At 42.1% G+C, this 19,612-nt stretch overlaps 1 protein-coding gene across 3 annotated transcripts in view; it reads right to left on the bottom strand.

The window, feature by feature from the left end:
- Positions 1 to 1,622: 1,622 nt before the first annotated feature.
- Positions 1,623 to 19,612, bottom strand: part of fdxr (ferredoxin reductase) — a 25,705-nt gene continuing 7,715 nt past the window's right edge. For all 3 annotated transcript variants that reach the window (XM_034149661.1, XM_034149660.1, XM_034149662.1), the window contains 9 exons: positions 17,435 to 17,557; positions 17,245 to 17,358; positions 15,707 to 15,808; positions 14,867 to 14,974; positions 12,211 to 12,295; positions 7,221 to 7,423; positions 4,737 to 4,908; positions 3,976 to 4,149; positions 1,623 to 2,310 (listed from right to left, as the gene is read on the bottom strand). In XM_034149661.1, the coding sequence (XP_034005552.1) occupies positions 2,180 to 2,310; positions 3,976 to 4,149; positions 4,737 to 4,908; positions 7,221 to 7,423; positions 12,211 to 12,295; positions 14,867 to 14,974; positions 15,707 to 15,808; positions 17,245 to 17,358; positions 17,435 to 17,557 (1,212 nt within the window). In that variant the 3' untranslated portion in view covers positions 1,623 to 2,179. The remainder of the gene's footprint in view (positions 2,311 to 3,975; positions 4,150 to 4,736; positions 4,909 to 7,220; positions 7,424 to 12,210; positions 12,296 to 14,866; positions 14,975 to 15,706; positions 15,809 to 17,244; positions 17,359 to 17,434; positions 17,558 to 19,612) is intronic.

Here is a 19,612-nt window from a genome sequence, read left to right as displayed (position 1 = left end):
TTGTAGAGAACCGACTCCACGATGGGGTTAACGAGACGGCGAGTCTGGAGAACTTTCGCCACGACGGGGTCAACGAGCCGGATAACGTTCGACACGACGGGGTCAACGAGCCGGATAACGTTCGATACAACGGGGTCAACGAGACGGAGAACGTTCGCCACGACGGGGTCAACGAGCCGGATAACGTTCGACACGACGGGGTCAACGAGCCGGATAACGTTCGATACAACGGGGTCAACGAGACGGAGATCGTTCGCCACGACGGGGTCAACGTGACGGAGATCGTTCGCCACGACGGGGTCAACGTGACGGAGAACGTTCGCCACAACTGGGTCAACAGGTCGGATAACGTTCGATACGACGGGGTCAACGAGACGGCGATTGTCGAGAACGTACGACAAGACGGTGCCGACAAGACGGTGCCAACGAGACGGCGATTGAAGAGAACCGACTCCACGATGGCGCCAACGAGACGGCGAATCTGGAGAACTTTCGCTACGACCGGGTCAATGAGACGGCGATTATCGAGCATTTATCTTTGCCATAAAATAAAACTTTCATTAATAAATCTGTTTCTGTTTTATTTTCCAAATATCAAAAAACTTTATTTTTAGAGTATCTTATACTATTATTAGTGTATTTCTGCTTAATATTCAAATGTGACAGAACTGCTGGTGAAACATCAGTTTTTTTAATCCATTAGTCAAACTTGGAGCCTTTTGTTCTTCAATAACATGTCATCTTTTAGACCAGTGGACAGAACTTATAGAATCTGTATTTAGGGTTTTCTTTTACAAAATGTCTGTAGACTAAAAACTGACCTAAATATTTAAAATGCAGTGGCGAGCCGTCAGGGCCCTCTAGGCCCTCTGTGAGGGCCTAAGATATTCCAAAAAATAATATTTAAAAACATTAAAAAAAAAATTTTTTTTTAAAAATATATATATTTTTTATATTATTTTTGTTATATTTTTCATTAGTTTTACGGAAAAAAAAACTTGATTTAATAAAATAACATTTCCAAAGAAATAAATCCTTCGAATCTGCCTGTTCGGTCTCTGTTTGAATGTGAAGGGTTACATGAAAGAAGGTCTGGCCCTCTCTGCGATTCACAGAGGGCCCGCTATAGTAACTGAACGAGAGAGTAATGTCAAATGACAGTACAATTGACCAATCATATCTTCCCTCTAAATGGGTGGGTTTCATTATCGCGGACTTTATGACAAGATCCGCCCGCTGTGAAACTTTTCTTGTTTCCATAGGAACAACAACTTCCTGTCAACAGCGTGAACTCGCCTTCAAAATAAAAGCATGCCAAATTACACGTAAGACATACAACTGTAACGAAAGTAACAAACACAATGCAATATCATTTTCAATGTCAAAGAACACAAATTGGGTTCACAGGTGTTGTTTTGTGTGGTAGAGGGTCGCTGTCATTGATGCGTTTTACACCCTGGGCCGTTGTTTTGATATTCCGCTGAAGTATACGCTGTGACGTAATAACTATTTTTTTTCCTTTTTTTCGAGGGAAGGGGTGGGGGTCAGAGGGCCTAGGTATAAAGCTCACGGCTCGCCACTGTTAAAATGCAACGGAAAGAAATGCTCCTTCAAGACGGGAATGAAAGGATATAAATCATGATTTATTTATAAAAGATCTGTTTCAGTGCAAACACTTGCAAAATATAATTTGGTCCCCAAGCAGTCATTACTCTTCTAAAGAGAAACTTCAGTATTTTTCCTGAACCGTGTCAGATGTATATTGGGGAAACAGTTTTTGAAATGAGTCCAGTATTATGTAAGCAACAAAAAGCGCTATCTATAGGGGCCCTTTAGAGCAAAGACACCCTGAAATAAACATTTGAACAGTAACTCTCACTCAATACCGAACCAATTATACATTTGGGGTTGACAAATAATGAAGTTTCCCTTTTAAAATACATACATTATATTAGAGTGGAGTTGAATATGTATAGCATCTAATAGAGAATTGTCTTTAATGTTGGCACATCAGGAAACTTAGTTTTTCAGTGCTTTGGATTGATTGGAAGTTGAACGAAAACTAAAAGCTTTAACGGGTAAACTGCAGTACCTAATAGCTTTTATGACGTATAATTTAATGTCATTATTTCTGTCATTGATCCCAGACAGGACGGTATGAAATGTTGTCGTCTTCAGGTTATTTTCCAGCCACCTGTAGCATTTCCTCCAAAGTCAGCAGTTTTTCTCGGGGTTTCCCGATCGCCGCCCCCCTCCGAACTTCCTCACTGTCAATCTTCTCCCACTCAGAGAAAGTCACTGGTTTCACTCCTGCAGGACACGAAATCAGAGTCAGTAACATGCATTTACTAAATTAACCCTGAGCCTCGGAATCTAATTAGATCTTAAATTATTATGTTTTAAGGCATATAGCACATTTATTATTTCTAAAGTTCAGTATACTAGTGTGTAGCCAAAACACACAGAGTAAGACCTTTAAGGATTAAAATGTCCTTAAGTGCATAACATCTGACTTTTTCCATCAGATTCTCTCATGTTTGCCCTATGGGATAAATACATGGTTCCCAAAAACATTGGACTCCTTTGTTTACTTCCAGAACATAGTGACATCACTATGAAACACTCACGCTCCTATTGGCTAGCGCTCCAACACATTGTACGTGATAGGCTAAGGGGCGGGACAGCTCTATACACCTGAACATCAGCAGGAGAGGACTCTTTAAAGTAGAGACACTACATACTGATATACACCTGAACCTCAGCAGGAGAGGACTCTTTAAAGTAGAGACACTACATACTGATATACACCTGAACATCAGCAGGAGAGGACTCTTTAAAGTAGAGACACTACATACTGATATACACCTGAACATCAGCAGGAGAGGACTCTTTAAAGTAGAGACACTACATACTGATATACACCTGAACATCAGCAGGAGAGGACTCTTTAAAGTAGAGACACTACATACTGATATACACCTGAACATCAGCAGGAGAGGACTATTTAAAGTAGAGACACTACATACTGATATACACCTGAACATCAGCAGGAGAGGACTCTTTAAAGTAGAGACACTACATACTGATATACACCTGAACATCAGCAGGAGAGGACTCTTTAAAGTAGAGACACTACATACTGATATACACCTGAACATCAGCAGGAGAGAACTCTTTAAAGTAGAGACACTACATACTGATATACACCTGAACATCAGCAGGAGAGGACTCTTTAAAGTAGAGACACTACATACTGATATACACCTGAACATCAGCAGGAGAGGACTCTTTAAAGTAGAGACACTACATACTGATAACACCTGCACATCAGCAGGAGAGGACTCTTTAAAGTAGAGACACTAGATACTGATATACACCTGAACATCAGCAGGAGAGGACTCTTTAAAGTAGAGACACTAGATACCGATATACACCTGAACATCAGCAGGAGAGGACTCTTTAAAGTAGAGACAATAGATACCGATATACACCTGAACATCAGCAGGAGAGGACTCTTTAAAGTAGAGACACTACATACTGATATACACCTGAACATCAGCAGGAGAGGACTCTTTAAAGTAGAGACACTAGATACTGATATACACCTGAGCATCAGCAGCAGAGGACTCTTTAAAGTAGAGACACTACATACTGATATACACCTGAACATCAGCAGGAGAGGACTCTTTAAAGTAGAGACACTACATACTGATATACACCTGAACATCAGCAGGAGAGGACTCTTTAAAGTAGAGACACTACATACTGATATACACCTGAACATCAGCAGGAGAGGACTCTTTAAAGTAGAGACACTACATACTGATATACACCTGAACATCAGCAGGAGAGGACTCTTTAAAGTAGAGACACTACATACTGATATACACCTGAACATCAGCAGGAGAGGACTCTTTAAAGTAGAGCCCCTTTAATCTAAGCACAGTGTAAATTAATTAAAGGGACAGCAGGAACCTCTGTTTTCCAGCAGAGCGTTGATGCTTTGTGATCCCGGCTTCGCAGCGGATGTGTTCAACGTTCCCGAGTCCATGTCCTCCAGCACGGATCGAGCCGTGTCAAAACTATTGTTCAAAGTGGTCGCTATCACACCAGTGGGGCCTGTTTTCAGCCAGCCACTACAATAGAGACCTAGAAAGAAAGATAAAGGAAATGTCTTTTTCACTTCATGTCTGTGGAACACTACAATCACACCAACAGGCAAAAATACCCATAAAAAATGAGAAATAATTCATAAATAATTATTTTTATACATTTTAGTTTTAGTTTCTTAGTAGCATCATTATTGTTACGTCTTAAAAATGCAAGTTTCATGAGCAATCAGCTATTTTAGGTGAGGCATGACAGGAAGAAGGCTATAAAATGACAGACATTGGAAAAGTGTGTGCGCTTGGGTTGCCAAAATTGTGATATTTTTGACTGCTTATGTGTGTGTGCAGCGCTGTGCCATTACAAAAGCTAAATAAAATGACAAAAGTAGGCTGAAAAACTCTAGTGTGTGTGTGTGTGTGTGTGTGTGTGTGTGTGTGTGTGTGTGTGTGTGTGTTTGTGTTCAAAGAAATCCGATTTGAGTGTCTGAATTAAGACAAATTGCATTTTAAAGCACCATATATTTGCAAAATCTGCAGTTAATGTGTGTTTTTTCTGTCAAAATTCAGAAAAAACTATCAGAAAATGCTATAACATGGATTAAGGCAGTCTGAACAAGGCCTGAGTACCTGGAGCTTCTTGAATCCGGCCCATGTTGTTGGGCACGATGGCTCTGCGCGAGTCAAACGGCACCGAGGGGTCGATGGAGAGGCTCTTATATCCGATGCTGCTGATAATCAGTCCACAGCTCACATCCTCCATCTCTCCGGTCAGCACCGCCCGGGCTCCCTCGCCTGATCCCTGCTCATAGAAACCACTTTTACTATCTTTAACCAGGACTATACAGAGCTGCAGGGATGTGGTATTTCTGTTGTGGACCCTGAAGGCAGCATCTCCCTGGTTCCCTCCACAAAAATACAATGTGTTTTTTTCCATCTAATATTTATAATACTTACACGTTTAGTTCAGCGGGATAATCTCCACATATTAACCAACCCAGTCTCACGGCATTTCGTGATATAGTCACGAAATTAATTTAATCTATTGATTCGTGTCCACAGAGCCGGTCGGATAAGTCACGAGCACCCCCCCCCCCCGTCGACAATTTACTAGCGGTATTTACTTGTGCACCGAGGTGGGCCGGTCGGATATCTTACCCTAAGCCTAACCCCAGGGGCGGACTGGGCATCGATGGGCCGGTCGGACGATTTGGGCCGGTCGGATAAGTCACTAACACCCAAAGTCGACGGGGGGGGGGGGGGGGGTATGTAGCGGTATGTACTTGCGGTACCGAGGTGGGCCGGCAGTACCGAAGTGGGCCGGTCGAGAGTCCCGGGCTGATTTGTAGTCCCAGTCCGACCCTTTTATTTTAAATTGTATAATGTCGGAGCTATTTTTGCCGTCGGCGAGGAAAAGGAATGGGGCACAGAGCCTCAGAATACTAATTTGTTTCAAATCAGTTTTTCCTTCTAATTTGTTATTATTTACATTGCTTTTCAAATTGTTCTGTTAATTTTGTGACTATAACACAAAGTGCTGTGAGACTGTGTAGTATAAACACCACTTTATGACTTTTTTATGTAAAAAGCTTACATTAGGCCATAAAGGAACTACAGCACGGTCACATGACTTCACGTCACCACCGCTAAGCTAAAGGTGGCTAATGTTGGGCTATAAAGGAACTACAGCACGGTCACATGACTTCACGTTACCACCGCTAAGCTAAAGGTGGCTAATGTTGGGCTATAAAGGAACTACAGCACGGTCACATGACTTCACGTCACCACCGCTAAGCTAAAGGAGGCTAATGTTGGGCCATAAAGGAACTACAGCACGGTCACATGACTTCACGTCACCACCGCTAAGCTAAAGGTGGCTAATGTTGGGCTATAAAGGAACTACAGCACGGTCACATGACTTCACGTTACCACCGCTAAGCTAAAGGTGGCTAATGTTGGCTATAAAGGAACTACAGCACGGTCACATGACTTCACGTCACCACCGCTAAGCTAAAGGAGGCTAATGTTGGGCCATAAAGGAACTACAGCACGGTCACATGACTTCACGTCACCACCGCTAAGCTAAAGGAGGCTAATGTTGGGCCATAAAGGAACTACAGCACGGTCACATGACTTCACGTCACCACCGCTAAGCTAAAGGTAGCTAATGTTGGGCTATAAAGGAACTACAGCACGGTCACATGACTTCACGTCACCACCGCTAAGCTAAAGGAGGCTAATGTTGGGCTATAAAGGAACTACAGCACGGTCACATGACTTCACGTCACCACCGCTAAGCTAAAGGTGGCTAATGTTGGGCTATAAAGGAACTACAGCACGGTCACATGACTTCACGTCACCACCGCTAAGCTAAAGGTGGCTAATGTTGGGCTATAAAGGAACTACAGCACGGTCACATGACTTCACTTCACCACCGCTAAGCTAAAGGAGGCTAATGTTGGGCTATAAAGGAACTACAGCACGGTCACATGACTTCACGTCACCACCGCTAAGCTAAAGGAGGCTAATGTTGGGCTATAAAGGAACTACAGCACGGTCACATGACTTCACGTCACCACGCTAAGCTAAAGGTGGCTAATGTTGGGCTATAAAGGAACTACAGCACGGTCACATGACTTCACGTCACCACGCTAAGCTAAAGGAGGCTAATGTTGGGCCGCCAAAGTATAATTCGCAAGCCATTTAGGTTTAATTTTTTTAATCCGTCCGCGAGCACGACGGCATCTGCGATCCCTCGCTCTACCCCTCGCTATCGCGTGAAGGGTCTGCTTTATGCGCTCCGCACAGTAACCCTGCTGCGATGCACGGGCGAACAGTTCATGAGCGTGCTCACTAGCGCACCTCCCACCCCCCGTTCATAAAGTCAAGTACCCCTCAAAAGGTCCGGTTTATTTCATTTTAAGGATGCACACCAAGCAACATCTCCAGGTGCTCCTTTGAGAACCGGGGCAAAAAAGTGATGTGCACCCCTGGCTATAAAGGAACTACAGCAAGGTCACATGACTCATTTAGACACTTGGTAAAGACTGTGACTAATTTCCTGGTTTTAGGACTTATTCCTGGACCATTTTCCTCGATTTTGAAATGGTTTACCTCCAGCTTGTTGACTGCCAGCCGGATGCCAGCCGTCCTGCTGCTGCGTTCAGGGTCGGCCAGGATTTCCACGGGGCTCCGGTAGAAGCGAAGGCCCCAGACACGGGAGGCCTTTTCCCGCCTCTCATGCTCCTTTTCTCCCGGGGTCTCCATGGCCGTCTTCAGCATGAGCTCCGTCAGACGCTTCCTGGGCCTCGGCAAATCTGAAGCAGTGCAGATATATTTACATAATATTTCTTAGGAAAAATCTCACTCGTCACCGGCTTGAGCTTCAATCTCAGGATCCATGTATTTGTGATCCTCTCCAGAATGGAAGTAGTCATCACATACAGAGCATCAACTAGTTCCTGAACAGCGTCCTTCACATGCTGATATACACATGTACAAAACACTGACTTTTTTCTCGAAATGTTGCCTTTTTTCTTGAAATGTTGCCCTTTTCTCAAAATGCTGACTTTTTCTCAAAATGCTGACTTTTTCTCAAAATCTCAAAATTCGGACTTTTTCCTCAAAAAAAAAGTCAGTGTTTTGTACATGTGTACATCAGCATGTGAAGGACACTGTTCAGGAACTAGTTGATGCTCTGTATGTGATGACTACTTCCATTCTGGAGAGGATCATAAATACATGGATCCTGAGATTGAAGCTCAAGCCGGGGACCAGGGATTATTAACATTTTTAAGTAAAGTCAGCATTTTTTGATTTTGAGGAAAAAGTCAGCATTTTTACCGTGGACTTTTTTTTAAATCGCGATATTATCGTACAGTGAGTTTTTGATATTGTTACATCCCTAATACAGTAGATACCCATTTTCCTGGGTAAAAAATAAAAATGCATCAAAGTAAATGCTGTTTCTTATGGAGATATCCCAAATGATTAATAAATAAAAATGAATAAATCCCTGTAGCATATAGTCAACTGAAAATGTATTTTTTGTTGTGTTCATTTGTTCATTTCTGTTGTATAATTAGGTAGTTTTCACTTCCTACAGTCAGAAATCCAATAAGTTTTAAAATTATAAGTACATTTGTATGCACTGTTTTGCATTTAATACAGCTAAAAATGGACAGAAAAGTCAAATTAAACCATTTAGTTTGCATGAATAAGACTCAAATGCTTCTAGAAGTATTCCTGATTAAACCTAGACTAAAGATTTTATTTGATAAAGTTGTTTTTCTGTTTTGCAAAAATGTTCCAACCCTTGGTCTTCATGCTTTTCCTGTAAGTGCACGCTTTTGTTTTTACAAGATTAACATTGAAGCCAAAGCCTCCTTCACCTATCATGATTGAAAGAGACAAGATCAAGGTTCCTGAAACTAGCTTTGAACACGGACATGTTGACAAGAAACAGACTGGAGAACCAGCAGGAAGTGAAGCACTGTGGACGTATTTTAGATACCACAAAAGATCAGTTTAAGAGCATGCTAAATGTAGAATATGTTCATGCAGCAGTTACCTGTACTCTCTTCAAAGCCACCAGAAATACATTTGATCACACAGGAGTTATTGATCTACTTCTGCTTTGATCGGAGAGTTTGTTTAGGTTATTGTGTGACTTTGGATCTGAAATAACCATTTTAAGCTCTAAAGTCACACAAAAACACAAACTAACTTAAAGATGGAGGCAGAAGTAGATCGGCAACTCCTCTGTTCTGCAAGACAAAATCACTGTCTTTGTCAATCGAGTCTGGTACCTTAAAGTGGACCTATCATGCTATATTTGAATAATATAGTGTAGGACCATACCTATATAAGGCATATTTATACTTTTTTTTTTCAAAATACCAAACAGATCATGCATTTTAGCCATGCCTCATTTTGCTCAATTTGACATTTTCTAGCTCTGTTTTAGCAAGGGCTGATTCAGTGAGAACAGCACCACCTACAGGCCTGGCATATGTACTACAGCGTCTCCAGCGCTTTCGAACGGCAATGGCCGTGGCTGTCTCCTCCTGATTGGTGGAGTTGGCCCAATAGCCGTAGCGCCACCGTCCTGACGTCAGGACAGTGTTCAAATCTGGATCAGTTTTTATCAGATCCGTTGCAGCCCCTTTTTTAGAGATTTGGGTATGGAGGAAAATAGAGAGGGTTGTGTTTTCTGACACTTGGTGAGTTCCCTGGAACACCGGGGACACATATTCATGTAGAAAAGACGTACAAAGGTGCATTTTGCATGATAGGTCCCCTTTAAGAGAGCATAAAAAACGGCTTAAAAAAAGGCAAATCTGTAAAAAACAATGTAAATATTTCACAATTTTAGTAAATATAAAAGGTGTATGTGTGCGTCACTTATCATGATTAAAGATCAAGGGGATTGTAGCTGACTTCAAACACATAAACAACAGATGTCAGCACGATAAAACGGAAATATACTTTAAAGGGGACCTATCATGCAAAATGCACTTTGTGATGTGTTTTATACCTAAATATATCCCCGGTGTGTCGGGGAACTCACGCAGCGTCAGAAAATAAAACCCTCTCTCTTTTCCTCCGCACCCAAATCTTTTAAAAACGGGTGTACAACGAGCGGATACAGATTCCATCCGCTGTGACGTGTCCATCCGCTGTGACGTCGGCGGACCCACAGAAAGTTGCTATCAGAAACAATGCCTGACGTGTTTTGGACGTAATCTCGTTTTTGTTTACATTAGCAAGCCTCGCTAACACTCAGAGCTAACCTGTACTGGAGAGCACATGTGTTTAAAAAGCAGGAAATAAAGAACACCTTGTGATAAACCTGAGAGAGAAAAAGCATTTGAGCTCCATACGGTTTCAGAAATAATCCTTGACGTGGTTTAGAACAGGATGGCGTTTTATCACAACCGAATTTAACTTTATCTCCGGTAGCATTCTGATCAGGCATTAGCTCCGCCTCCTCTTATTTCTTTTTTTCAAGCTAAGGACCCACAATCTGCATTTCTCTAACAGGGCTTCAAAAGAGGGGTTTGAGCAATATGAGGCATGGCTACAACGGGTGGTCTGTTTGGTATTTTGAAAAAAAAACTTCACAGACATGTTTTATATAGGTATGGCCCTACAATATATGTTTGAAATATAGCATGATAGGTCCACTTTAAATATAACGGCATGTCAGTAAATATGGAAAGTGTGTGGGTGTGATGTTCTTCAAACCGCCCATGGTCTTCATTCATTTCCCGTCAGTGCTCAGTTACTTCCAGCTTATCATGATTTACAGAGATCACATCAAGGTTTGTTTTTGTATATCTAGCCCTGAACAAAGACACTGTTATCACTATCAGTCCAAGGTCATTGCTCTCTTTGCAAGGACAAACAGATGCTTCAAGGTCATCAGGATGAAGGGTTGCATGATTCTGCTGCAGAGCGTTCACCACCAACTGTGTTTAGTTTCCATGCCCCTCGCTGTTTAAGGGCTATATGTCTCTCAACGTTAACCACAGCATGCATTACTCACTTCCTTCTGACGCTTTCAACTGTCTGCACCAAGCAGGGTGTTTATTACAAACTCAAAGAGTGGTGGAGGATGTTAACATGTATTCAATGCAGTAACAGTACTGTGAAAGTACTGTGAAAACACTCCAAAAGTCCTGCTTTCAAAACTAAAATAAAAGTATTTCATTATTATTATCAGCAAAATGCACTTAAAGTAGAAGTTTTGATTGTGAATTAAAAAAAGTACACAATGTACTCAATGTAAAGGTATTTGAGTGTGTATTAAAAAAGTACACAATGTACTCAATGTAAAGGTATTTGAGTGTGTATTAAAAAAGTACACAATGTACTCAATGTAAAGGTATTTGATTGTGTATTAAAAAAGTACACAATGTACTCAATGTAAAGGTATTTGATTGTGTATTAAAAAAGTACATAATGTATTTAATGTAAAGGTATTTGAGTGTGTATTAAAAAAGTACATAATGTACTCAATGTAAAGGTATTTGATTGTGTATTAAAAAAGTACGTAATGTACTTAATGTAAAGGTATTGATCGAGCAGCTAAAGCTCTTCAAGTAGAAGTATAGATTGCACAGTAAATTGTGATAAGAGTACTTACAGTTCAAATATTAATTGTACATTAAAAAGGTAGTAAAAAGTATTATTTGTGCAGTAAAATGTAGTGTAAGTACATCAAGTAAAAGTATTGATCGTGCATTTAAATGTAAATGTGTATATTGTGCAGTATATCTAGTTAAAGAAGACATATTCTGCTCATATTCAGGTTCAAATCAGTATTTAGTGCCTCTATCGGCCCGGACACGCCAAGCTGACACCAAAGAACACGTCCCGACGGACCCGACTGTTGTGTCGCCTCACGTCTCTGCGTCTTGGCCAACAGTCGCACTGGAACACACCGCGAAGACTTCAGCCGACGGCCAAGTAGCACGTACGCACTGCGCATGCGTGAGTGGCAATAACTCTCCTTACCAGCAGGCGGCGGTGTGTATTCGTCATTCAAAAGAGGCAACAACCGGAAGACAGACTGCGTGATACACCGAGAGAAGAAGAACAGACTGCGTGATAACCGAGAGAAGAAGAACAGACTGCGTGATAACCGAGAGAAGAAGAACAGACTGCGTGATAACCGAGAAAAGAAGAACAGACTGCGTGATATATACAAACAACAAATAAGCGTGCGTTCCATGTTCACTCTCGTCCATCACAGACTGTTTCACATAACGACTTATAATCGAAAACATGTTTAGTGCGGTACTGGAAAATGAAAAATAATAGCCGTCTGTGCGTGCCTTCTTCACTTCCGTTTCGCTTCTCATGCACTGATTCGCTAAGCTGAACAGCCAATCAGAGTGATTTCTTTAGCCGACAGCCTCCCGATTCAACATGTTGAATCGTCGGCACGGCTGATAAGACACGACGGTGCGGGACACACCAATCTGAGTCGGGCGACAGGACGCTCATCGACGGCCCGGTGTGTCCGGGCCTTAAGTCTCCATGCTTAAATGTTGTCTCCTGGAAAAGGAAAGAACATTTATCATTTTAATATATTTTGTACCTTTAAGAGCTTCTTTGACACCCTCAAAATCAGACGCCAACATGTCCGGTCTGGTGTTGGGAAGATTCACCATTTCTCTAACCTCCTGCAGACAAAGAGAGCAACACAGAACATCATAAAGAGCTGGACAAACATGTTTCTTCTTTAAAGGTCACCTATTGTACTGTTTCTCATCAGGTCTCAGATATATCCAGAGCCTGTCTCTGATTGGCTGAAACACCAAACAGATCATTGCAGCATTACCCATAATCCCCTCTGTTTCAGCCCTGTTTCCAAAGTGCTGATTCTCTGTCTGTTACTTTAGATGAAAATAAGGAGCCCCTCCCCACGCCCCTCTGAGAGAGATTTGGTTACAAAGAACTCAATGGTGCTCTAGGAGGAGATTCAGGTGATAAGGGGAGGGGGGGGGGTTACCTTGGTTGCTGATTGGCTAATGGTTACACAAGACAAAACATCGTTATGACATCATCAAGTGGCCAAAATCTGATCAGCTCATTTTCAGACAGGTTTTTATAGAAATGGATCAAAAAGAGAGAGAATCTTTGTTCCTGAAACTTTCAGAGTCTCTTTCCACAGAGGGGACACATGTTGATGAAGAAGAGACATGAAGAAGAGGGGACACATGTTGATGAAGAAGAGACAGGAAGAAGAGGGGACACATGTTGATGAAGAAGAGACATGAAGAAGAGGGGACACATGTTGATGAAGAAGAGACATGAAGAAGAGGGGACACATGTTGATGAAGAAGAGACATGAAGAAGAGGGGACACATGTTGATGAAGAAGAGACATGAAGAAGAGGGGACACATGTTGATGAAGAAGAGACATGAAGAAGAGGGGACACATGTTGATGAAGAAGAGACATGAAGAAGAGGGGACACATGTTGATGAAGAAGAGACATGAAGAAGAGGGGACACATGTTTATGAAGAAGAGACATGAAGAAGAGGGGACACATGTTGATGAAGAAGAGACATGAAGAAGAGGGGACACATGTTGATGAAGAAGAGACATGAAGAAGAGGGGACACATGTTTATGAAGAAGAGACATGAAGAAGAGGGGACACATGTTTATGAAGAAGAGACATGAAGAAGAGGGGACACATGTTGATGTAGAAGAGACATGAAGAAGAGGGGACACATGTTGATGTAGAAGAGACATGAAGAAGAGGGGACACATGTTGATGTAGAAGAGACATGAAGAAGAGGGGACACATGTTTATGAAGAAGAGACATGAAGAAGAGGGGACACATGTTGATGTAGAAGAGACATGAAGAAGAGGGGACACATGTTGATGTAGAAGAGACATGAAGAAGAGGGGACACATGTTGATGTAGAAGAGACATGAAGAAGAAGGGACACATGTTGATGAAGAAGAGACATGAAGAAGAGGGGACACATGTTGATGTAGAAGAGACATGAAGAAGAGGGGACACATGTTGATGTAGAAGAGACATGGAGAAGAGGGGACACATGTTGATGTAGAAGAGACATGAAGAAGAGGGGACACGTGTTGATGTAGAAGAGACATGAAGAAGAGGGGACACATGTTGATGTAGAAGAGACATGAAGAAGAGGGGACACGTGTTGATGTAGAAGAGACATGAAGAAGAGGGGACACGTGTTGATGTAGAAGAGACATGAAGAAGAGAGGACACATGTTGATGAAGAAGAGACATGAAGAAGAGGGGACACATGTTGATGTAGAAGAGACATGAAGAAGAGGGGACACGTGTTGATGTAGAAGAGACATGAAGAAGAGAGGACACATGTTGATGTAGAAGAGACATGAAGAAGAGGGGACACATGTTGATGAAGAAGAGACATGAAGAAGAGGGGACACATGTTGATGTAGAAGAGACATGAAGAAGAGGGGACACATGTTGATGTAGAAGAGACATGAAGAAGAGGGGACACGTGTTGATGTAGAAGAGACATGAAGAAGAGGGGACACATGGTGATGTAGAAGAGACATGAAGAAGAGGGGACACATGTTGATGAAGAAGAGACATGAAGAAGAGGGGACACATGTTGATGTAGAAGAGACATGAAGAAGAGGGGACACATGGTGATGTAGAAGAGACATGAAGAAGAGGGGACACATGTTGATGTAGAAGAGACATGAAGAAGAGGGGACACATGTTGATGTAGAAGAGACATGAAGAAGAGGGGACACATGTTGATGAAGAAGAGACATGAAGAAGAGGGGACACATGTTGATGTAGAAGAGACATGAAGAAGAGGGGACACATGTTGATGAAGAAGAGACATGAAGAAGAGGGGACACATGTTGATGTAGAAGAGACATGAAGAAGAGGGGACACATGTTGATGTAGAAGAGACATGAAGAAGAGGGGACACATGTTGATGTAGAAGAGACATGAAGAAGAGGGGACACATGTTGATGTAGAAGAGACATGAAGAAGAGGGGACACATGTTGATGTAGAAGAGACATGAAGAAGAGGGGACACATGGTGATGTAGAAGAGACATGAAGAAGAGGGGACACATGTTGATGAAGAAGAGACATGAAGAAGAGGGGACACATGTTGATGTAGAAGAGACATGAAGAAGAGGGGACACATGTTGATGAAGAAGAGACATGAAGAAGTCAACACCAGTAACAGTTTCTTATTCCCTCTCCTCTGAAACACACCTTGACAGTTCCTGCGATCTGTGTCGGTCCTCTCCTCCCGACGATCAGAACCCTTCGGACCCGACTCTCCTCCAGAACCTCGAGGGCCGGCTGAGTGATGTCCGTCTTCTGCAGAAACACAGAAAGAAATATCCCCCATTTTAGTCTTTACAATAAAATGTCCCCTCCTGAATTATTGATTTGATAAAGGGGCAATAAAGTGCATGTTAAATTCAGGTTGTATTTCCCCCAAAATGTATTTACTTCTTATTTTAATGTATGTTTTTTTTTCACCAAAAGACATTTTTTATGCCTGAAGATTTCTCCTAAACTCACCAAAAGGGAACATTTCACACGTACTGTATCTCCCATTTTAGTCTTTACAATAACATTCCCGTTCCTGAATTATTGATTGAGTAAACGGGCAATAAAGTGCATTTTTAATTCGGTCGGTATTTCCCAAAAAGTGTATTTACTGGGCTGAAGACTTTTCTTTTTGCCGCTGCTTTTAATTGAACTTTTCACATCTCACACTGCACCGTAACTTTTATTCATGTTTTATTATCTTTGCTTTTCAATGCTCTTAATGTCTTTGTTGTAAAGCACTTTGAATTGCCTTGTGTTGAAAGTGCTATATAAATAAAGAAACTTGCCTCTCATTTTAATGTAAGTTGTTTCCACCAAACAAATGATTCACGCCTGAAGATTCCTCCTTAAACTCACCAAAAAGTGGACATTTCACAGTGAAATCAACAGAGATGAAGTTACAACCCCCCCCCCTCTAAATGTTCCACCTGTGTTTCCTGCTATCCTGTCATCACTTTCTCCTTACTTTAAACACCACAGATGTGTGTTTCTCACCTTTAACAAGTCGATGGGCGACAGCAGGACTCTCGCTACGTCCAGAGCAACGTTTCCCTGTCCCAGAATCACAGCTGTCTCACAACTCAGGTCCGGACCCAGCTGCACGGGAAACATTAGGAAGAGAGACACTTGAGATTAGATTAGATTCCTTTATTGTCACGAGACAAGAGTTCAGTGAAATTCCAGGCATTCCCAATGGTGCAATCACACAGACAGTGTCGTGGCGTCCTTCCTTGTCTATCAAAACCACTAGACGCCTTAAACAGACAGGTTTTAACTCGTTGTATTTCCTTCATATTGATTACAATTTGAAGAGTTGCTTGGCCTCCGATGGTTTGGATGGTATTAAGCGATGTGTTTGCTCAAAATAAAACAACACACTTTTACATGTGCAACAAAGAAAAGAGGCCTTTACAATATTCAAAAGAAATAACTCAAATAAAATAACAAACAACTTAGGTATTCTTTCTTGCTTGACAATGCTTATATAACTTAATAACTTAAAGGGGACCTATCATGCAAAATGCACTTGTGTACGTCTTTTCTACATGAATATGTGTCCCCGGTGTTCCAGGGAACTCACCAAGTGTCAGAAAACACAACCCTCTCTATTTTCCTCCATACCCAAATCTCTAAAAAAGGGGCTGCAACGGATCTGATAAAAACTGATCCAGATTTGAACACTGTCCTGACGTCAGGACGGTGGCGCTACGGCTATTGGGCCAACTCCACCAATCAGGAGGAGACAGCCACGGACATTGCCGTTCGAAAGCGCTGGAGACGCTGTAGTACATATGCCAGGCCTGTAGATGGTGCTGTTCTCACTGAATCTGCCCTTGCTAAAACAGAGCTAGAAATTGTCAAATTGAGCAAAATGAGGCATGGCTAAAATGCATGATCTGTTTGGTATTTTGAAAAAAAAAAGTATAAATATGCCTTTTATAGGTATGGTCCTACACTATATTATTATAATATAGCATGATAGGTCCACTTTAAAGGGTATTTGATTGTTGATCACATCACTGTCACTTTAGAGGAGGCACCGTGGGAATTGTAGTCTTTTATAGTGTGTTGACTACAGACGTCACGATTAGGTGGCCTTTCTTATCAAATCAAAATACTGGCTCTAACAGACAGTGTAAGTATCATTTGACAATACAAGCTAAACACTTTTAATATATACTATATAAAGTGACCAAAAATTGGACCTATAATACAGAGAACAGTACGCTTACAAAACAATACAACATTACCATACAAATACAAGAACAATACGGTCAAGGCAGGACAAAGAATTAAGAATTCTGACTTTTTTCTCAGAACAAAAATAACACTTTTTTTTCTTTCACATCCCCAAAACATCTGCTGGGACTCCTAGTGAAATGTATGTCAATTAAATACATTTGTCAAGATGAAAATGGTGATTTTATTGAAAAGAATGCAGGGAACATTTTATCCGCTAACAATCCTTATTTCTATGATCAGAGGCTTGATTAAAACAGTTTTAAGGAAAGGATGAAAGGCTGAATACGCACCTCTCTGCAGCTCGGGAGCCCGTTGTACCATCCCACAAAATCTTTGGCAGAATAAACTCCGGACAGATCTTCTCCCGGCACGCCTATCCTCCGGTTGCCCTCCGCACCGTAACTCTGACACAACAACAGATCGATGTCAGGAGAACGGCTGTTATTTAAAGTGTAGACGTGATGTTTTGAATGTTCTCACCAGAACGACAGCATGGTACGCTTCCTGCAGCTCCGTCACGCTCAAATCCTTCCCCACGTTCACGTTTCCATAGAAACTGCAGCGCTCGTGTCGGGCCGTCTGCGTGAAAGTGTTGATGACGTTCTGAGGAGAGGATGGACATCACAGGTTTTAAAGGTCTCATGTCATGCTTTTCTGGTTATCACCCGTCCCCTTGTGTGTTATGAAGCTTCTGCATGTGAACGGTCTGCAGAGTCACAAACCCTCAAAGTACACCCTGTAGCGAGTACAACTCTAACACAGAAAAGACCTGTCTATGCTGCCCCAGAACGCCTCGTTGGGGATTTCTCTTTTTCTTTCTGGGTACAGTGACGTATTGGGTACAGTGACGTAACGTGCGCAGAGCCGTTACGTTTGGACCGATCCGCGGACTTCCTCACACACACTCAATCTTTTCTCAGCTGCAGCTCCGCGGATTTCTCAGCCTGAGACGGCGGGACACGGCGATGCTGTGAGTCTGTGTGTGAGCACACAAAGACTCACAGCCAGGCTGCGGGTGTGTGTGTGTGCTCGGGCTGGGTTCGGGCTGGGTTTCGCTGTGTCTCGCAGACCCCACGCAGCAGCCAGGAAACCACACCATTAACCCAGCTCACACTGTCCGCTCCTCGCAGCAGCGAGCCCCCCAACGTCCCGCCAACACGGCACCCAGACCCCATGCAGCATTCTCATCTGTTTGTCATTACTGGTGTCATTTTCTGGTTGCTAACAAACGCCATTGTAACACATAATCACACATCAGAGCACAGTGGGCTCACAGGGGGGGGGGGGGGGGGGTCAGGAGCTCCAACAAGGCGTTTAGGACAATTTGAAAATTGAACAATGTAAATCTATTCTAGTAGACCTCAACAATGGAATTATGATCAGTAGAAATGGCCATGACATGGGACCTTTAAGACTACAATTACCACACACACACACACACACACACACACACACACACACACACACACACACACACACACACACACACACACACACACACACACACACACACACACACACACACACACACACACACACACACACACACACTGCTATCTTGCACTAAGTGACTGTTGTTTTGTATATATTGATTGTTGTGCTTTTATTCAGGTCTTAATGTGTGTATATGTTGATTGTGTATATATAGGTATATACATATTTTCATACATATCTTTATATATATTTGTATTTTGTATTCAAGATTGTGGGAAACGGTATTTCGATCTCTCTGTCTGTTCACACAAACTGAAACATTGACAATAAAGTTGACTTTGACTTTTTAACAAGTCCTTTTCTTCTTAATAAGGTAAGGTACGTTTATTTAAGTAAAAACTAAAAGCAGCTTCGGCGTGTTTGGTTCTGAGCCGGGAACAATGAGTAGGATGAGGATCGATAAATCACAGAATTAAAAGTACAATTATCAACGTCAGGTCAAAAGGTCACTTCATTGTTTAATACTATTAGAAATGTGTGTGGTCCTCTCACAAAAGCTGTTTTAGACGTTGGCATTAGTCCAAACCTCTGTATTTACCAATTAAATAACATGCCAAACTTTAAACTGCACTATTTCACTACTTTACTATTTGTTTTTACTTGCACTATTTCTTCTGTTGTTCTGTGTTATTGTGTTGCTCTGTTGGAGGAGCCTGTGACCTGAGACTTTCATCGACATAATCCTTAAACTCTATTGCAGAGATGTTATATATATATAATGTCTGTGCTGACAGCAGGAGGCACTCGCTGCACGTTTAGATCTTCACTTCATCGTCTGGCAGATTGAATTAATGCAGGAATTTCTAGACGAACCGAACATAAACTCATTGGATCACACACACACACACACACACACACACACACACACACACACACACACACACACACACACACACACACACACACACACACACACACACACACACACACCACACACACACACACACACACACACACACACACACACACACACACACACACACACACACACACAGGCGTGTCAGTAGTACTGTCAACAGAGAGTGACATTCCTCTCTAATCAGTTTCAGAGGATTAACAGCTGTTTCTGAAGAAGGGAATATTTTAGTTTTTACGATCCAACCGTTTTCACAACACGCCCCGAGACGCTTATTATTATCAGTGGAAAACTTGCATCACGTCTCT

The sequence above is a fragment of the Trematomus bernacchii genome, unplaced genomic scaffold (assembly GCF_902827165.1).
Source record: "Trematomus bernacchii unplaced genomic scaffold, fTreBer1.1, whole genome shotgun sequence".
Taxonomy (NCBI): domain Eukaryota; kingdom Metazoa; phylum Chordata; class Actinopteri; order Perciformes; family Nototheniidae; genus Trematomus; species Trematomus bernacchii.
The sequence above is the reverse complement of the archived record's forward strand: the minus strand, read 5'-3'. Positions and strand labels throughout refer to the sequence as shown.